The 17,043-nt window shown below is 42.3% G+C and overlaps 1 protein-coding gene across 2 annotated transcripts in view; it reads right to left on the bottom strand.

Moving 5' to 3' along the window:
• TBC1D32 (TBC1 domain family member 32) overlaps positions 1-17,043 on the bottom strand; it is a 192,385-nt gene that overhangs the window by 62,720 nt on the left and 112,622 nt on the right. For both annotated transcript variants that reach the window (XR_013622840.1, XM_068110762.2), the window contains exons 21-27: positions 15,569-15,687; positions 15,353-15,472; positions 12,458-12,546; positions 9,219-9,350; positions 7,929-8,031; positions 2,655-2,748; positions 2,363-2,482 (exon numbers count right to left, since the gene is read on the bottom strand). Coding sequence is in view for 1 of the 2 variants with exons in the window: in XM_068110762.2 (XP_067966863.2) it covers positions 2,363-2,482; positions 2,655-2,748; positions 7,929-8,031; positions 9,219-9,350; positions 12,458-12,546; positions 15,353-15,472; positions 15,569-15,687 (777 nt within the window). In the remaining variant the exon portion in view is untranslated. The remainder of the gene's footprint in view (positions 1-2,362; positions 2,483-2,654; positions 2,749-7,928; positions 8,032-9,218; positions 9,351-12,457; positions 12,547-15,352; positions 15,473-15,568; positions 15,688-17,043) is intronic.

The following is a 17,043-nucleotide window of genomic DNA, read 5'->3' as shown; positions in this document are numbered from 1 at the left end:
TCGGTTACAAGGGATCGGTGGCTGTGTTAGTGCCCCACTTCATGTCATCCATTTGGAATCCGATTTGGTGTCAGGACCGGTCACCGTCGGTTTACAAGCCACGCTTCCTGTAGAGGGAGTATCTGTGATTATCGGGAATGATTTGGCCGGGGGGCAAATTTATGGTAACCCGAGGGTTGGTAAAGAGCACAGCAGGGAAAATAACACCACACCAGCTCGGGATGGCGACAAAAGTTCCAAGTTATTTGTAGGGGGACTGAACTTCAACACAGAGGAAGAAGTTCTGACCTCTGTCTTCAACAGATATGGGCCGCTGGTGGAAGTGCGGGTGGTAAAAGACAGGGAAACGCAACGGTCAAGAGGGTTCGGCTTTGTCACGTTTGCAAGCACAAGAGACGCCAGGGAGGCAGAGAAGAATTGGAATGGTAAGGATTTGGAAGGTCGGACCATAACAGTAGGGAAGGCATTTCGTAGGCGTCGAGAGGTCTACAGAAGAGGACCACTTGGCGGTAGTTTTGGTGTGGGCAGCAGCCGATATTACTATGGAGGCTCCCAGAGTTACGGCACCTCCCGAAAGAATGAAGGTCAGAGCACTGGCCGAGAAGGAGACCACCAGTCAGGTAACGGCTGGGACAAGGGGTCCCACCGTAACTGTTAGGAGTCTGGAGAAGTTGAAACCCTATATACGGTGGAGCCGCCGAGCCGGGGCTCCTACACGGACTAACCGTGAACGCCACGTTCTTAAAGGCGTCCAGGTAGTGAACTTTCCTGCACGGACTAACCGTGAACTCCACGTTCTTAAAGGCGTCCATGTAATGAACTTTCCTCCCCGGACTAACCGTGAACTCCACATTCCTTAAGGCGTCCAATGTCCATGTAGGGAATACTCCGCTGGGCCTCCCGAAAAAGTGCTATAGAGAGGTTTAAATTTGGGGGCTTTGGTCACCACCTCTTAACCACCATTCAAGAGAAACTAGAAGTGGTTGACGCTTGGTCCAGAGGGAATTAATCTAGGGGATTGTGTGAAATTTTGTTGCTTTATTTTTAAGTGATGACTGTGCCCGGGGGGAACTGATGATTTGGGGGGGGGGGGGGGGGGGGGTGAGTTATCTGGTTTGTTTATCCAAATTGGCCGGCAAAGAAAGTTTTCGCTGGGTTCAAACTTTCTTTCTTGAAGGGGGGGAGTGTTACGGATTTATGTGGATTTATGTGAATTACTATTCAGGTCTTTGCTTATCAATGTGTAGTCGAGTAACGGGTGTTGTGATTTAAGGGTCAGGAGCCCTTCTGGGAAAAAGGAGACCAGAAACGGAAGAAGAAAAGACACGAGGTCCTGGAGAAGCGACGATCTTCTTCCTCTTCCTCGCCCAGCTCCGACGCGAGTTGGGATCGATATAGAGCAGCGTGGAGGACGCTGCGTTTGAAAGCCCGTCTGACAAAAGGAGTTACCTGCACGGGGTAATTACCCCTTGACACGTCAAGTTGCCGTGGGTTCGTGCACGGAACCCAGCGTCCGGCACAGTTCGCCTCACCGTCTACAAGGACGCGTACGGGTCGCACCTTGGGCCTCGCGCGCGGTGCAAGCCGCGCTTGGTTTTGCCCCATTGCTTGGCAAGGAGGTGTGCGCTGCAGCAGCTGTCCCCGGTGCACGACGTACACGTTTGGAGCACGTCCGCCCGGGGTTCGTTCAACCGCCCGTGTGCGGAGAAGCCGACCATCATCTTGGTCAGGAGGGGCCCAGAGACATTGTGAGGGACAGAGACCAAAGGGGTCGTGAGTACCCAAGGGGTCGGGAGTGGGGAAAGGGGACACACACATATATAAGATGGCCATCTTAATAATATTGGTGATTAATTGTTGATTGTTGATTGTTGATGGTTGTTGATTGCTCGGGGAATATATCATTGATTATTCCGGATCCTTGGTGTGGAGTTTCTTGTTGACTGGAATTCATATTGATTGCGTTATGAAAGCGCATAAATAATAGATCTTTCTGGCGGAGTTCCTCTCACGGTCCGGGGGTCACCGAGACCAGGTAGTCACCGGGAGGACCACGTAACACTTCCAAGAGGCAAAGGCAAGTTGTTTCAGGGCAACTGCCTCACCACAAGATTCAGTGTACCATGGCCGGGAGGAAGGGTACGACAACTGAAGACGAGATGGGATACATCTGTGCATGAGAGAGAGCAGTTTGTTTTGGAAGAATTCCCAGGAAGAATTGATGTCAGAGGCAGTCGAGATGGGAGACCAGTCCAGATGATTGATGGCTGCTTGCAGACTGTGCCAGTCAGCCTGTGTGAAATGAAGTCATCCTGAATGAATGAACACCTGAAGGAAATGTGAATAATGACGAACAAATTACCTGGTGGGGTGAGCGATGAAGGCGATTCGGTGAGCACTTTGCTGAACAGCTCCTTACATTGAATAATGCAATTGTGCTTTCCTTTCTCCATTCTTTGCATAAAGCTTAGCAGCTCACACTCTGCAAACACACACAGAGTCGAAAACCCTTAAATTCAGTTTCCAGGCCAACAGATTGCTCCTGTAACGATGTGCCAGCTTAGTTCAGCAATAACATCCATAAATGGATCAGATACATAATGTGCAAATTGTCCCATGTTCGATGGTAAACACACTCCAAGACTGTACCACACCTGGCTGCATCAGAAGACATGGGTCCATGATCGGGGCATATGCTGCCGGTACGGGGTAGGCCTCAAATAGGGGCCAAGGGAACAGATTGCCTCCCTGCTCACCACATACAAGTGCTTATCTTTCTCACCATGGCGAAAACGCATAACATTCACTTGATATTCATGTCATGTTCACGAAATAAATTACTTATCATTCACAACATGCTTATGACCACATACAATTACTTATCATTCACAACATGCTTATTACCACATACAATTGCTTATCATTCACAACATGCTTATTACCACATACAATTGCTTATCATTCACAACATGCTTATTACCACATACAATTACTTATCGTTCACAACATGCTTATTACCACATACAATTGCTTATCATTCACAACATGCTTATTACCACATACAATTGCTTATCGTTCACAACATGCTTATTACCACATACAATTGCTTATCGTTCACAACATGCTTATGACCACATACAATTGCTTATCATTCACAACATGCTTATTACCACATACAATTGCTTATCATTCACAACATGCTTATGACCACATACAATTGCTTATCATTCACAACATGCTTATTACCACATACAATTGCTTATCATTCACAACATGCTTATTACCACATACAATTGCTTATCATTCACAACATGCTTATTACCACATACAATTGCTTATCATTCACAACATGCTTATTACCACATACAATTGCTTATCGTTCACAACATGCTTATGACCACATACAATTGCTTATCATTCACAACATGCTTATTACCACATACAATTGCTTATCATTCACAACATGCTTATTACCACATACAATTGCTTATCATTCACAACATGCTTATTACCACATACAATTGCTTATCGTTCACAACATGCTTATTACCACATACAATTGCTTATCATTCACAACATGCTTATTACCACATACAATTGCTTATCGTTCACAACATGCTTATGACCACATACAATTGCTTATCATTCACAACATGCTTATTACCACATACAATTGCTTATCATTCACAACATGCTTATTACCACATACAATTGCTTATCATTCACAACATGCTTATTACCACATACAATTGCTTATCATTCACAACATGCTTATTACCACATACAATTGCTTATCATTCACAACATGCTTATTACCACATACAATTGCTTATCGTTCACAACATGCTTATTACCACATACAATTGCTTATCGTTCACAACATGCTTATTACCACATACAATTGCTTATCGTTCACAACATGCTTATTACCACATACAATTGCTTATCATTCACAACATGCTTATTACCAAATACAATTGCTTATCGTTCACAACATGCTTATTACCACATACAATTGCTTATCATTCACAACATGCTTATTACCACATACAATTGCTTATCGTTCACAACATGCTTATTACCACATACAATTGCTTATCATTCACAACATGCTTATTACCACATACAATTGCTTATCGTTCACAACATGCTTATGACCACATACAATTGCTTATCGTTCACAACATGCTTATTACCACATACAATTGCTTATCATTCACAACATGCGTATTACCACATACAATTGCTTATCGTTCACAACATGCTTATTACCACATACAATTGCTTATCATTCACAACATGCTTATTACCACATACAATTGCTTATCGTTCACAACATGCTTATTACCACATACAATTGCTTATCGTTCACAACATGCTTATTACCACATACAATTGCTTTTCATTCACAACATACTTATTACCACATACAATTGCTTATCATTCACAACATGCGTATTACCACATACAATTGCTTATCATTCACAACATGCGTATTACCACATACAATTGCTTGTCGTTCACAACATGCTTATTACCACATACAATTGCTTATAGTTCACAAAATGCTTATTACCACATACAATTGCTTATCATTCACAACATGCTTATTACCACATACAATTGCTTATTATTCACAACATGCTTATTACCACATACAATTGCTTATCATTCACAACATGCTTATTACCACATACAATTGCTTATCATTCACAACATGCTTATTACCACATACAATTGCTTATCATTCACAACATGCTTATTACCACATACAATTGCTTATCATTCACAACATGCTTATTACCACATACAATTGCTTATCATTCACAACATGCTTATTACCACATACAATTGCTTATCATTCACAACATGCTTATTACCACATACAATTGCTTATCATTCACAACATGCTTATTACCACATACAATTGCTTATCATTCACAACATGCTTATTACCACATACAATTGCTTATCGTTCACAACATGCTTATTACCACATACAATTGCTTATCGTTCACAACATGCTTATTACCACATACAATTGCTTATCGTTCACAACATGCTTATTACCACATACAATTGCTTATCGTTCACAACATGCTTATTACCACATACAATTGCTTATCATTCACAACATGCTTATTACCACATACAATTGCTTATCGTTCACAACATGCTTATTACCACATACAATTGCTTATCATTCACAACATGCTTATTACCACATACAATTGCTTATCATTCACAACATGCTTATTACCACATACAATTGCTTATCGTTCACAACATGCTTATGACCACATACAATTGCTTATCGTTCACAACATGCTTATTACCACATACAATTGCTTATCGTTCACAACATGCATATTACCACATACAATTGCTTATCGTTCACAACATGCTTATTACCACATACAATTGCTTATCATTCACAACATGCTTATTACCACATACAATTGCTTATCGTTCACAACATGCTTATTACCACATACAATTGCTTATCGTTCACAACATGCTTATTACCACATACAATTGCTTATCATTCACAACATACTTATTACCACATACAATTGCTTATCATTCACAACATGTGTATTACCACATACAATTGCTTATCATTCACAACATGCGTATTACCACATACAATTGCTTATCGTTCACAACATGCTTATTACCACATACAATTGCTTATCATTCACAACATACTTATTACCACATACAATTGCTTATCATTCACAACATGCTTATTACCACATACAATTGCTTATCGTTCACAACATGCTTATTACCACATACAATTGCTTATCATTCACAACATGCTTATTACCACATACAATTGCTTATCGTTCACAACATGCTTATTACCACATACAATTGCTTATCATTCACAACATACTTATTACCACATACAATTGCTTATCATTCACAACATGCTTATTACCACATACAATTGCTTATCGTTCACAACATGCTTATTACCACATACAATTGCTTATCATTCACAACATGCTTATTACCACATACAATTGCTTATCGTTCACAACATGCTTATTACCACATACAATTGCTTATCGTTCACAACATGCGTATTACCACATACAATTGCTTATCGTTCACAACATGCTTATTACCACATACAATTGCTTATCATTCACAACATACTTATTACCACATACAATTGCTTATCATTCACAACATGCTTATTACCACATACAATTGCTTATCATTCACAACATGCGTATTACCACATACAATTGCTTATCGTTCACAACATGCTTATTACCACATACAATTGCTTATCATTCACAACATGCGTATTACCACATACAATTGCTTATCGTTCACAACATGCTTATTACCACATACAATTGCTTATCGTTCACAACATGCTTATTACCACATACAATTGCTTATCATTCACAACATGCTTATTACCACATACAATTGCTTATCGTTCACAACATGCTTATTACCACATACAATTGCTTATCGTTCACAACATGCTTATTACCACATACAATTGCTTATCATTCACAACATGCTTATTACCACATACAATTGCTTATCATTCACACCATGCCTACCACATAAAATTGCTTATCATTCTCACCATGCTCATCACTTACAATTGCTCATCATTCACAACATGCTTATTACCACATACAATTGCTTATCATTCACAACATGCTTATTACCACATACAATTGCTTATCATTCACACCATGCTTATTACCACATACAATTGCTTATCATTCACACCATGCTTATTACCACATACAATTGCTTATCATTCACAACTACAGGGGATCCCTACAGGGGATCCCTCTCCCCCTTCCACCCCAACGCAAGCCGGGGGCCAAATCCCAAGCCGGCAATTTCCCCCAAGTAAGGGGGAAAGAATATTCAACCCAGACAGGATTTGAACCAACAATCCCCAGCTTGGGAGTCCGATGCTTTATCTATTAGGCCATTGGGCCAGCACGTTAGATTTGTGTAATAGTATTTGTAAAGAGGTATAAAGTGTGTACATATGTATATTTATACATAATTTAATTTTAAAGCAAAAACTATGGCAACTTAGGTGTAATTTGTTTCGAAAGCCATTAACTAGACCTATTGGCCGATATATATTCCAAGTTTCAGCAAGTTTCAATGTATAGTCCTTGGGATATGAGCGCCAACACATTTTGGGCGGATGGACATTTAGATGGACGGACGGATGGATGGACGGACGGACGGATGGATGGATGGACAGACACCAACATGATTTTGAGGGTTTTCTAAATAAAACCCAAGAATGTGGAAACAGACGTTGCTAAAATTTGGAACAAATTACCTCAACGTCCAAAGCATTTACTTCTGAAATTTGCAGCCGATTTTGTCCAGTAGAAGCCGAGAAACGTATTTTCAGTCCCCATGTTAAAGCTGCATACAGAGAAACGATCCCTTATATAAATGGAGGGGCGCTTTGCACCTACCTTTGATTATGGGTAGGTAGGTGTGAATTCCAAAATTACCGTTTGTTAGTGCAGTTATAATGTACGTGAAATCACAAATACAGTTTACGTTCAGTTATTGTTACTCACGTTTAAATACGGGATGTTTTTATCTTAATTGTAAACTACAGAAAAAAATTAAGGTGGGAGCATTTCCCCCAGGCCCCAACCCCCACCGCCCTCCGCCCCCCACCCCCCAATCTCCGCCGGTGATTCACACCATTCTCACCACATACAATTTCATTGCTTATCATTCAAAACATGCTCAATACATACAATTGCTTGTCATTCACACCATGATCACCACATGTTATATTGAAATTATCATTTTCTCATATTTTGCAACCATTTTTTTTTTGGTATAAACCAACATCAATACAAAAATAGGTATGAAAGATTATGCTACAACTGGTGGTGCAACTTCCCTACTATGCTAAGTGAGCGTGGTGGAAGGTGCCTTTCCCCAGGTCCCCCCAGAGAACCCAGCTGCACCAGTAGACGGTTCCTGTCCAGGGTGGGAGCATCCAAAGTTCTGGAGGTGGGGGAGCACATTGCATAGAGGTATGATTTATTAATAGTGAGATCGAGTGTACTAAATCCGAGAGTCAACAGAACTTTGTGTGTTCGGTTAAAGAATGGCATTCTTGTCCATCATTGGCTGTGGAAAGTCTGTGACATATCATAGCCAATTAGAAACTCTCGATGAGCACATACTTAGAAATTCATTGAAGTTGCTTTTACTGTCTCATGGTGCATTATTTCAAACAAGGATGGCAACGAGTGAATGATTTGATGATAATCAGATCAATTATACCGAGTTTTACAAGTCAACAAAAGCCAAATTTAAAAATGAAATCAGGAATTAAGAATCAAACGTGAATACTTTCCACTGGTTATAAATTCAAGTTATTCAAGTTATGCACTTGACTCATAGGCTAAGGCTTTCACTGTGGTGCAAGACCACATCACTGGCTGGATGAGGAGGAATTCTAACGATAAACTGCTGCTGTTGTGGCGCATAGACATAATGTAGAATTAAAAGGGACATCGACCCTTACTGGGCTGCTCTATCTGTGCCATCGTCAGCACCCGTAGGGAGCAATCAGTGTTATCGTTTAATTTTTAAAAAAAATTTTGTATACAGAATCGAGGCTCGTGAAAGAGCTAACACATTAAACATGAAAACATGCACAGACACATAAAACATACAATGAGGGGAGCGGGAGACAAGAGGGGGAGAGAGAGGGAAGCACACAAGCACAACAACAGAAGAGAACAGGGACATCGGGAGATCTGTGGAAGGGAGAGGCCTGGGGGCAGAGGGGCGGGGTACACGGTATAAAGCAAATGAACACTACTAGGAATTTCAGGAAAGCAGTTGGAGATTGAAAGAGGCGGATTTGGGGTGTTTTAACGGGGGTAGAAAAGATCAAGGTTTTGGGTGGGGGAAGATATTAAGAGATGGTGGTGAACAGCTGTTTTAAAGACCTGGAGGGAGGAGTGGGATTGAAGAGAGTGTGGGAGTTTGTTCCAGAGGCGGGAGAAAAGAGGAACGAAAGAGTGAAGGTGAGCAGAGATTCTTGATTTTGGCAGTTTAACCATAAGAGGGTTGCAGGCAGATCTTGTGCGACCTGTAGGGATATTTGGGGGACAGAGCCCAGAGAGAGCTGGGGGAGCTAGGCCGGAGAGGAGTCGGTAGAAGACAGAAAAACCACCAACCTGCCTGCGGTGAGCGAGTGGTAACCTTGAAGCATGCTCTCGGCCTGGATCCTCAGCACAATTGTAGAAAGGCTGAACTCGGTCTCAAGCAGAAGAAGAGAGTCCAAGCTGACGATGGCTGCACTAACCAGCCTGGAAGACACAGATTAATCGCTCAATGCAAATTACCAACCACAATAAACTACAGAGCTGTAATAATTATTTTGTTGTTTTCTATATAATGTTTGATAAGCTATAATCTGCAATCAAACAAGAGTTAGGTTTTCACCACAAAGTTCTTTAGCATTCTGAGCATTGAGTTATGTACAGAGAACTAAGTCACACATCATGAAACCACAGTGAAAAGGCTCAGGTAGCCCCAGGACATCTTTTGTTTATGAATTGCGTATCGTTTCTGAAACCAACTTCCGAAAATGATGTTTTTGTCTTCTGCCCAGTTTTGATGAAAACCGTCCTTTTCCAAAACAAAAATGACAGCATTTCTGAAGTTTTCCGAAAGTAAATCCGAAGCAAAATCGGCATCTTGTGACCTCCATGTTATGACGTCACAAGTACAACAGCGTCTAGGAAGTCCTGGATTCCAATGAAACTGCTTGGACCCACATGGGTGCTGAGGGCATTTTACCATTAATATGCAAATAAGGTTCAAATTCAAACCATAGGCCAGTGGCAACGGGGCAAAAGTGTGACAGAGAGAGTGAAAGTGAGAGTGAGAGAGAGTGAGAGAGCAATTCCAATTCAGAGAATGATTATGGCAAAACCATGAGGATGACCCATTCCTACTGGAGGATTAATGAAGATCGCTGAGATTAAGCCAAATTCTCTTATGAGAAAAAAACAATGATATAGTTCAGGATGCTTTTCACGGGCTCAGCATATGGGCTCCCTGGGGGCATTCCCATTACTTCTCAGGTGGCTTTCCCACCTGATTCAGATGGGAGGTTTGGAAAAAGTGACCTACCACTCCCCCTAAATGGCCCTGGTTTTCAATTAAACTGCTTGGACCCGCCAGTGTGGGAACAGCTTACCATTCATATGGAAAGAAAGATCAGAGATAAAACCAAAAATTCTGCACGTAAGAGTGAAGGTAACTTCCTGAAAATACAGGCCACACGACGTTGGATTCCATGATCCTTCATGCCCAGACCCAAGAAAGTCACCCTGCATAGTCTACACCTTTTTGGTCCAAATATCCACTAACATGGAATATCTTGGCCACTTGCACATTTCTACAGCCATCCGACAACCCTTTCCCAATAACATTTTTACCTCCGCCACCTGGTTATGTGTTAACCCTATTTGTCTGTCTGTGAGCAGAATATCTCAAAAAGTTGTGGACAGATTCGGATGAAACTTGGAGGACAGAATGAGTGTGTGCCAAGGACTAATTGATTCGATTATGGAAAAGAATCAGATCCAGATTCTAGAAATTTTGAGTGATTCTTCATCACTGAGAGATAAGGTGAAAAACGATATATATCACAATATTTGAAAACGAGGTGGATGAGTTGGTTAGGGGTCAAGAAAAAGCCGATTAGACTTTGGTTCAGGTCCGAATCCAGATCCGGCATATCAGTGGGATACAAAACATAAACTGTTCAGCCTGGCGGAGGTATGCGCTCTGCCGAGTGCCATGTCGTTCTAGTTTGTTGTTAGTTGCACAGTAATAACCCCTGCACAATTTAAGCGAAAATCAGGAACAAGAAAGAAGAACCACCTTTGGAGGCCATTTTTCCCCACAGAGCAGGGGTTGGCCTTTTTTGGGCACCGTGGTCCCCTTTTTGAAGCAATGTTTTATGGCCGGATGCCCTTCCTGCCGCCAACCCTGTTAGTCGCCTCTTGCGACACACAGGGAATTACCAGTGAACTGGTACTCAATTTGCAGACCTCAGAAGGATGACGGGCTGAGTCAACCCCCCTGATGTTAATTCAGCGATCAACCGGGATTCGAACCCAGGATCCTCGGATCCCAAGCCGGCACCCTAACCGCTAAGCCAACACCAGAGAAGCGAAAAAGCAAAAATCAGGGTTAAACAATTATTTGAATTGTGATAATGAGTCAACAGCAACAAATTTCAGCCCAATAATTATCCTGCCATGTGGAAATTGTCGATCTTTGTAAGTGCAATCATGATCGGAGGACGGTGTATTTTCTGGGCAATTTGTTTGAATCGATGGACTGAAATATTTTTAAGTGATGGAAGAAAACTATACGAAAAACTTTTAATATTTGTTTAATTCATATTGTATCTTCGTTTTGACATCAACATTAGCAACAATTAAAAGGACTATGCGATTAATTGAATGGACAATATATGGAAAGTACTCCATAAAAGGCATAAGAGCGCTAATAATCATTTGGGTGGTGCAAGCACTGTGCTATGGCCTTGGGCTGTGCCATTAGAAATTGTGAGCATATATTACAAGGGGCCATGCACAAAAAGCCTGTGGGACATGGCAGCAAGTGTAATTTATTTCTCACGGGTGAACCAGTGGGAATGTTTTCACCAGAAACTGCCGATATCACATTATGATGATTATATTTTAGTACGTGTATTATTACAAAGTGCACCGGCACTGTAAGGAATACACAGGGCAACTGCGGTAATTCACAACAATTTCTTTGATTTCTAACATGGTGCGGTGTTGGTCAACCTCTGTCAACAATCATAGCTCAGAGTCTTCTCTGCGCTTTGCAATGAATGTTGGAAGTTATGATATCAGCTTGTAATGAATGTTGGACGGCATGCTATCAGCTGTAAGAGTGAACCTTTCCTCTTTCAAAGCAAGTGCTGGTTCAGTGATGAATTGTGCTATGCTGACTGTGGCCCTGACATGGTGTTCCAAGACACCCCAAAGTGGTTTAACTGGGTTCTAGTCGGCCTCCGAGCCGAACTTGTGAAGATTTTCAACATCGTTTTCCTAAAACAAATTCCTCACAAACACAGCAGAATGTGAAGGTCTGTTGTCATGTTATTAGACATATGGGCCCTCATCCTAGTATGACATCAAAATCTGCAGTGCAGTGCAGTGCAGTGCAGTCCAAAATGTCACAATAAGACATCTTTATGAAGCAAACATTGCTCTGCATTGTGGGAATAATATGCATGTGCAGGTTCAAAGGGTTAATTTCAGGTTTGGGTGTGCTATCCTAATATTGATGTTTACAATGGGTTATCCGAGTTAAAGGTTATCGTTGAATGATGTCACAAATGGCTACAGTGTTTGCAATCACAGACCTGAGACCCAGGCTGTGTGCTGACTCGTAGCCAAGGAGTGCACCAAGTTTCTCATCAGAGTCAAGCAGCACTAGGCAGTCAATGAGATCCTCGAAAGAATGTTTTGGAGAATGGGAAGAAACAGCAAAATATCTGAGAAATTCACAAATATACTAATATGCAAACCAAAGAAAACAAAAAACAAACCACAAACTACATACCCTATATTAGAAATTAATGAAAGCACATGGTTATATTAAAAATAAACTAAACAACTCACATGTAAATTAGAAATAAAGTAAACAACTTGTATGCAAGGGAGAAATTAAGCAAAATCACTCACATGTAAACTAGGAAAAAACACGTGAAAATAGGAAAAACACCCACCCTTCAGCAAAACCACTAACATGTGAATTATAAATAAATAAATAAATAGTAACAAAAAACAACCACACCAAACCAATAATAAAATCATTATCTTACTATAACACAGCTATCGCATATGTATGTATATATGTATGTAAGTAGGTATGTGTATGCAGCCGAAATAGCATGCCCTGATGGTGTTAAAAATCGCCACAATCTCCACCGTGTAACCCCCGAGTTTCCCTGTCAAATTTGGTTGAGATTGGATAGGTAATGACCGAACGCATCTCAATCCGACAGACCAAATGTATCTCAGTCCGACAGACCGAATGTATCTCAATCCGACAGACCGAATGTTTCTCAATCCGACAGACCGAATGTATCTCAATCCGACAGACCGAATGTTCCTCAATCCGACAGACCGAATGTTTCTCAATCCGACAGACCGAATGTATCTCAGTCCGACAGACCGAATGTATCTCAGTCCGACAGACCGAATGTATCTCAATCCGACAGACCGAATGTATCTCAGTCTGACAGACCGAATGTATCTCAGTCTGACAGACCGAATGTATCTCAGTCTGACATACCGAATGTATCTCAGTCTGACAGACCGAATGCGTCTCAGTCTGACAGACCGAATGCATCTCAATCCGACAGACCGAATGTATCTCAGTCCGACAGACCAAATGCATCTCAGTCCGACAGACCAAATGCATCTCAGTCAGACAGACCAAATGCATCTCAGTCCGACAGACCAAATGTATCTCAGTCCGACAGACCGAATGTATCTCAGTCCGACAGACCGAATGTATCTCAGTCCGACAGACCGAATATATCTCAGTCCGACAGACCAAATGTATCTCAATCCGACAGACCGAATGTATCTCAGTCTGACAGACCAAATGCATCAGTCCGACAGACCAAATGTATCTCAATCCGACAGACCGATTGTATCTCAATCCGACAGACCGAATGTATCTCAATCTGACAGACTGAATGTATCTCAGTCCGACAGACCGAATGTATCTCAGTCCGACAGACCGAATGTATCTCAGTCCGACAGACCAAATGTATCTCAATCCGACAGACCGATTGTATCTCAATCCGACAGACCGAATGTATCTCAATCCGACAGACCGAATGTATCTCAGTCCGACAGACCGAATGTATCTCAGTCCGACAGACCGAATGTATCTCAGTCCGACAGACCGAATGTATCTCAGTCCGACAGACCGAATGTATCTCAATCCGACAGACTGAATGTATCTCAGTCTGACAGACCGAATGTATCTCAGTCCGACAGACCGAATGTATCTCAGTCGGACAGACCGAATGTATCCCAGTCCGACAGACCGAATGTATCTCAGTCCGACAGACTGAATGTATCTCAGTCCGACAGACCGAATGTATCTCAGTCCGACAGACAGACAGAGAGACAGACACCAGATTGCGTATTTTAGTATGATTCTTATGCCATGCTCCTTATTATGGGGCTGTCAGCTCCTAAAGCATGCAAGACTGCCCAAATCTTTAATTAGCCAGTTGGCCAAGCCTGATGTTCGACGAGAGCCAATTTTGATGTCCTGTACTGTGTTAACAGAGCGTTGTTGCTGCCGAGTGCCGAGGCAGTTTCTTGGCAAGGGTTATAGCTAAGTGGGTGGTGGTCTCCCATTGCCTTCCCAGCAGTGGTTAGGACAGGAATTTCGAATTTGTTCATGGTGCCGGTGATATCTCACCTACTCTTTGTGAAGGATACTGTGTGCTCTTTAACGTCCACTAACAAATTCCAGCAGACGGGATGCCAAGTTTAACGTCCATCCAAGGGATGGCACACACATTGATTAATCACCCTGCATGTGAAACACTGGGATGACAGCTTATAGCTCGGTTGAGATTAGAACCCAGGCTACACAGCTTAGAGACGAGTGTGCGCACCTCTAGGCCATCCTGCCATCCATACTGGAGGTGATGAGGGCAGTAACGTGTAATTTGGCCATGGTGGTGGCAACAACTCACATATTCTTCATCAAAAGCCACCATGGGATCTTTAATATCAACCAGCAATCAATACTAGCAGATGAGTTCTCACCTTAACATCCAACACAACAGACAGCATACGCATTGATGCAACACCCTTCCTGTGAAGCACCATTCTAACAGTTTATAGTAGGGTTGACAATCATAACCAGGGGACGCAGCTTAAAAGTAAGTGTGCTACCTATATGTGTCATCTGGTTGGACAGAATCACTCGCATGTAAACGAGAAAAAAATACCCACCCTAAACTACAAACAAACAAAATCACGGACATGCAAAGCAGAAATAAAAACCACTCATATGAAAACAGGAAATCAACTAAACCACACCCATGCAAACAAAAAAAGAAATAAAATTACAGAGAAACAAAAGAACCAATGACATAGTAAATGGAAATGAACCTCTTGTGATATCCAATGTTCCCTGTCAGATTGCTGTATTACCCAACGCTGCCTCTGAATATATCAGCCCAGAGTTCAAGTTGTTGCACAAAGACCTTCCTGATACTTACAGACAGTGACGCAGGAACATCAGTTCGTGCGCAGTGTGCCCTTTTTGGCACATTGTGTCCCGTCAGAAGCTCAACAACCACATCAGAAGATGACAGCAGAGTGACAAGTTCCAGGAAGGGCTGCGGAATGAAATAAACAAAAAAGTTTGCCATAGATGTTCACCACCATTCAGATCTGTTAACCCAATATTCTGAAGCAGCTCGGCTCGACCTTACCCGAAGGCAACACTGATGCACAGGTTCCATTGCAGGCAATCTGGGGGGTATTTGAGTAGTTGTCTCCATATTAAACTCAAGTGACATCCATAGCTCAGCCACTAGGGATGACACATAGCCTGTAAGAGCAAAGGGGAGGTTCATGGTGTTACTTTTTAAAGTCCTGACATTTTATGTCCTGACACATTTTATTTCCCTATGGTTTGTTCACAAAAATGGTAATAGGTTACCGATGCTATATTTCATCCCCTCTGCTCTTGGGTTCAAAGAAGAGGCCCATGGGCCCATGGGCCCCTGGCAGGCTCCATGGGCCTCTTCACCATCTTTTGGGTTGGACCTTTGCTGTTTATTTCGTTTGTTTCATAGTCCAACGTACCCGGTGTGTACCCTGGTGTTACGGATTTATGTGAATTTATGTGAATTACTATTCAGGTCATTGCTTATTAATGTTTATTCGATTAAAGGTTGTTGTGATTAAAGGGTCAGGAGCCCTTCTGGGGAAAAGGAGACCGGAAACGGAAGAAGAAAAGACACGAGGTCCGGGAGAAGCGGCGATCTTCTTCTTCCTCGCCCAGCACCGACGCGAGCGGTGTCGATATTGAGCAGCGTGGGAAACGCTGCGTTTGAAAGCCCGTCTGGCGAGAGGAGTTACCTGTGCGGGGTAATTACCGGTTACACGTCAAGTCACCATGGCGTTTGTGGCACAGAACTTTGCGGTAACCCCTAGTGAGGCACAGTTCCGAGCATTAATAAAATCGGAGCTCTTGAAATTGGCCAAACATTTTAACTTGGAGGTCCGAACTAATTTGAGGAAGGCAGAGTTGCAGACCACGGTGATACAGTCTATGGTGGGATTAGGAACATGGGACGAGTTAGCCTGGGAGTGGCTACCCGAAGAACCAGAAGACGTTGAGCTCCGGAAACTGGAGTTGCAATTACGGAGCCAGGAACGGATCAAAGAAGAGGAAAGGAAAGCAGAAGAGAGGAGAGAAGAGAAACAAGCAGAGGAAAGGAGAGTGGAACGAGAACTCCAGGGAAGGTTAAAAGAAGAAGAAAGGAAAGCAGAAAAGGAAAGAGCAGAAGAAGAAAGGAAAGCAGAAAAGGAAAGAGCAGAAGAAGAAAGGAAAGCAGAAAAGGAAAGAGCAGAAGAAGAAAGGAAAGCAGAAGAGAGGAGAGAAGAGAAACAAGCAGAGGAAAGGAGAGTGGAACGAGAACTCCAGGAAAGGTTAGAAGGGAGAAAAGCAGAGGAGAGAGGAGAGCTGCCAGGGAACTCGAAGCAGAGGAGAGAAAAGCCGAAAGGGAGTTGAAGGAACGTGATCTGGCGCTTCAGCAAGAAATTAAATTAAAGGAGCTGGATTTAATGAGAGAACGGGCAGAGGTACCACCCTTGCTGACGGGGTCGACACCTAGCCAGAACACCTGGGAGGTGGGCAGACATGTGAGGCTGGTTCCACCCTTCAGTGAAAAGGAGGTCA

This window comes from Myxine glutinosa, chromosome 3, assembly GCF_964187855.1.
Source record: "Myxine glutinosa chromosome 3, kmMyxGlut1.1, whole genome shotgun sequence".
NCBI classification, from domain to species: Eukaryota; Metazoa; Chordata; class Myxini; order Myxiniformes; family Myxinidae; genus Myxine; species Myxine glutinosa.
The sequence above is the reverse complement of the archived record's forward strand: the minus strand, read 5'-3'. Positions and strand labels throughout refer to the sequence as shown.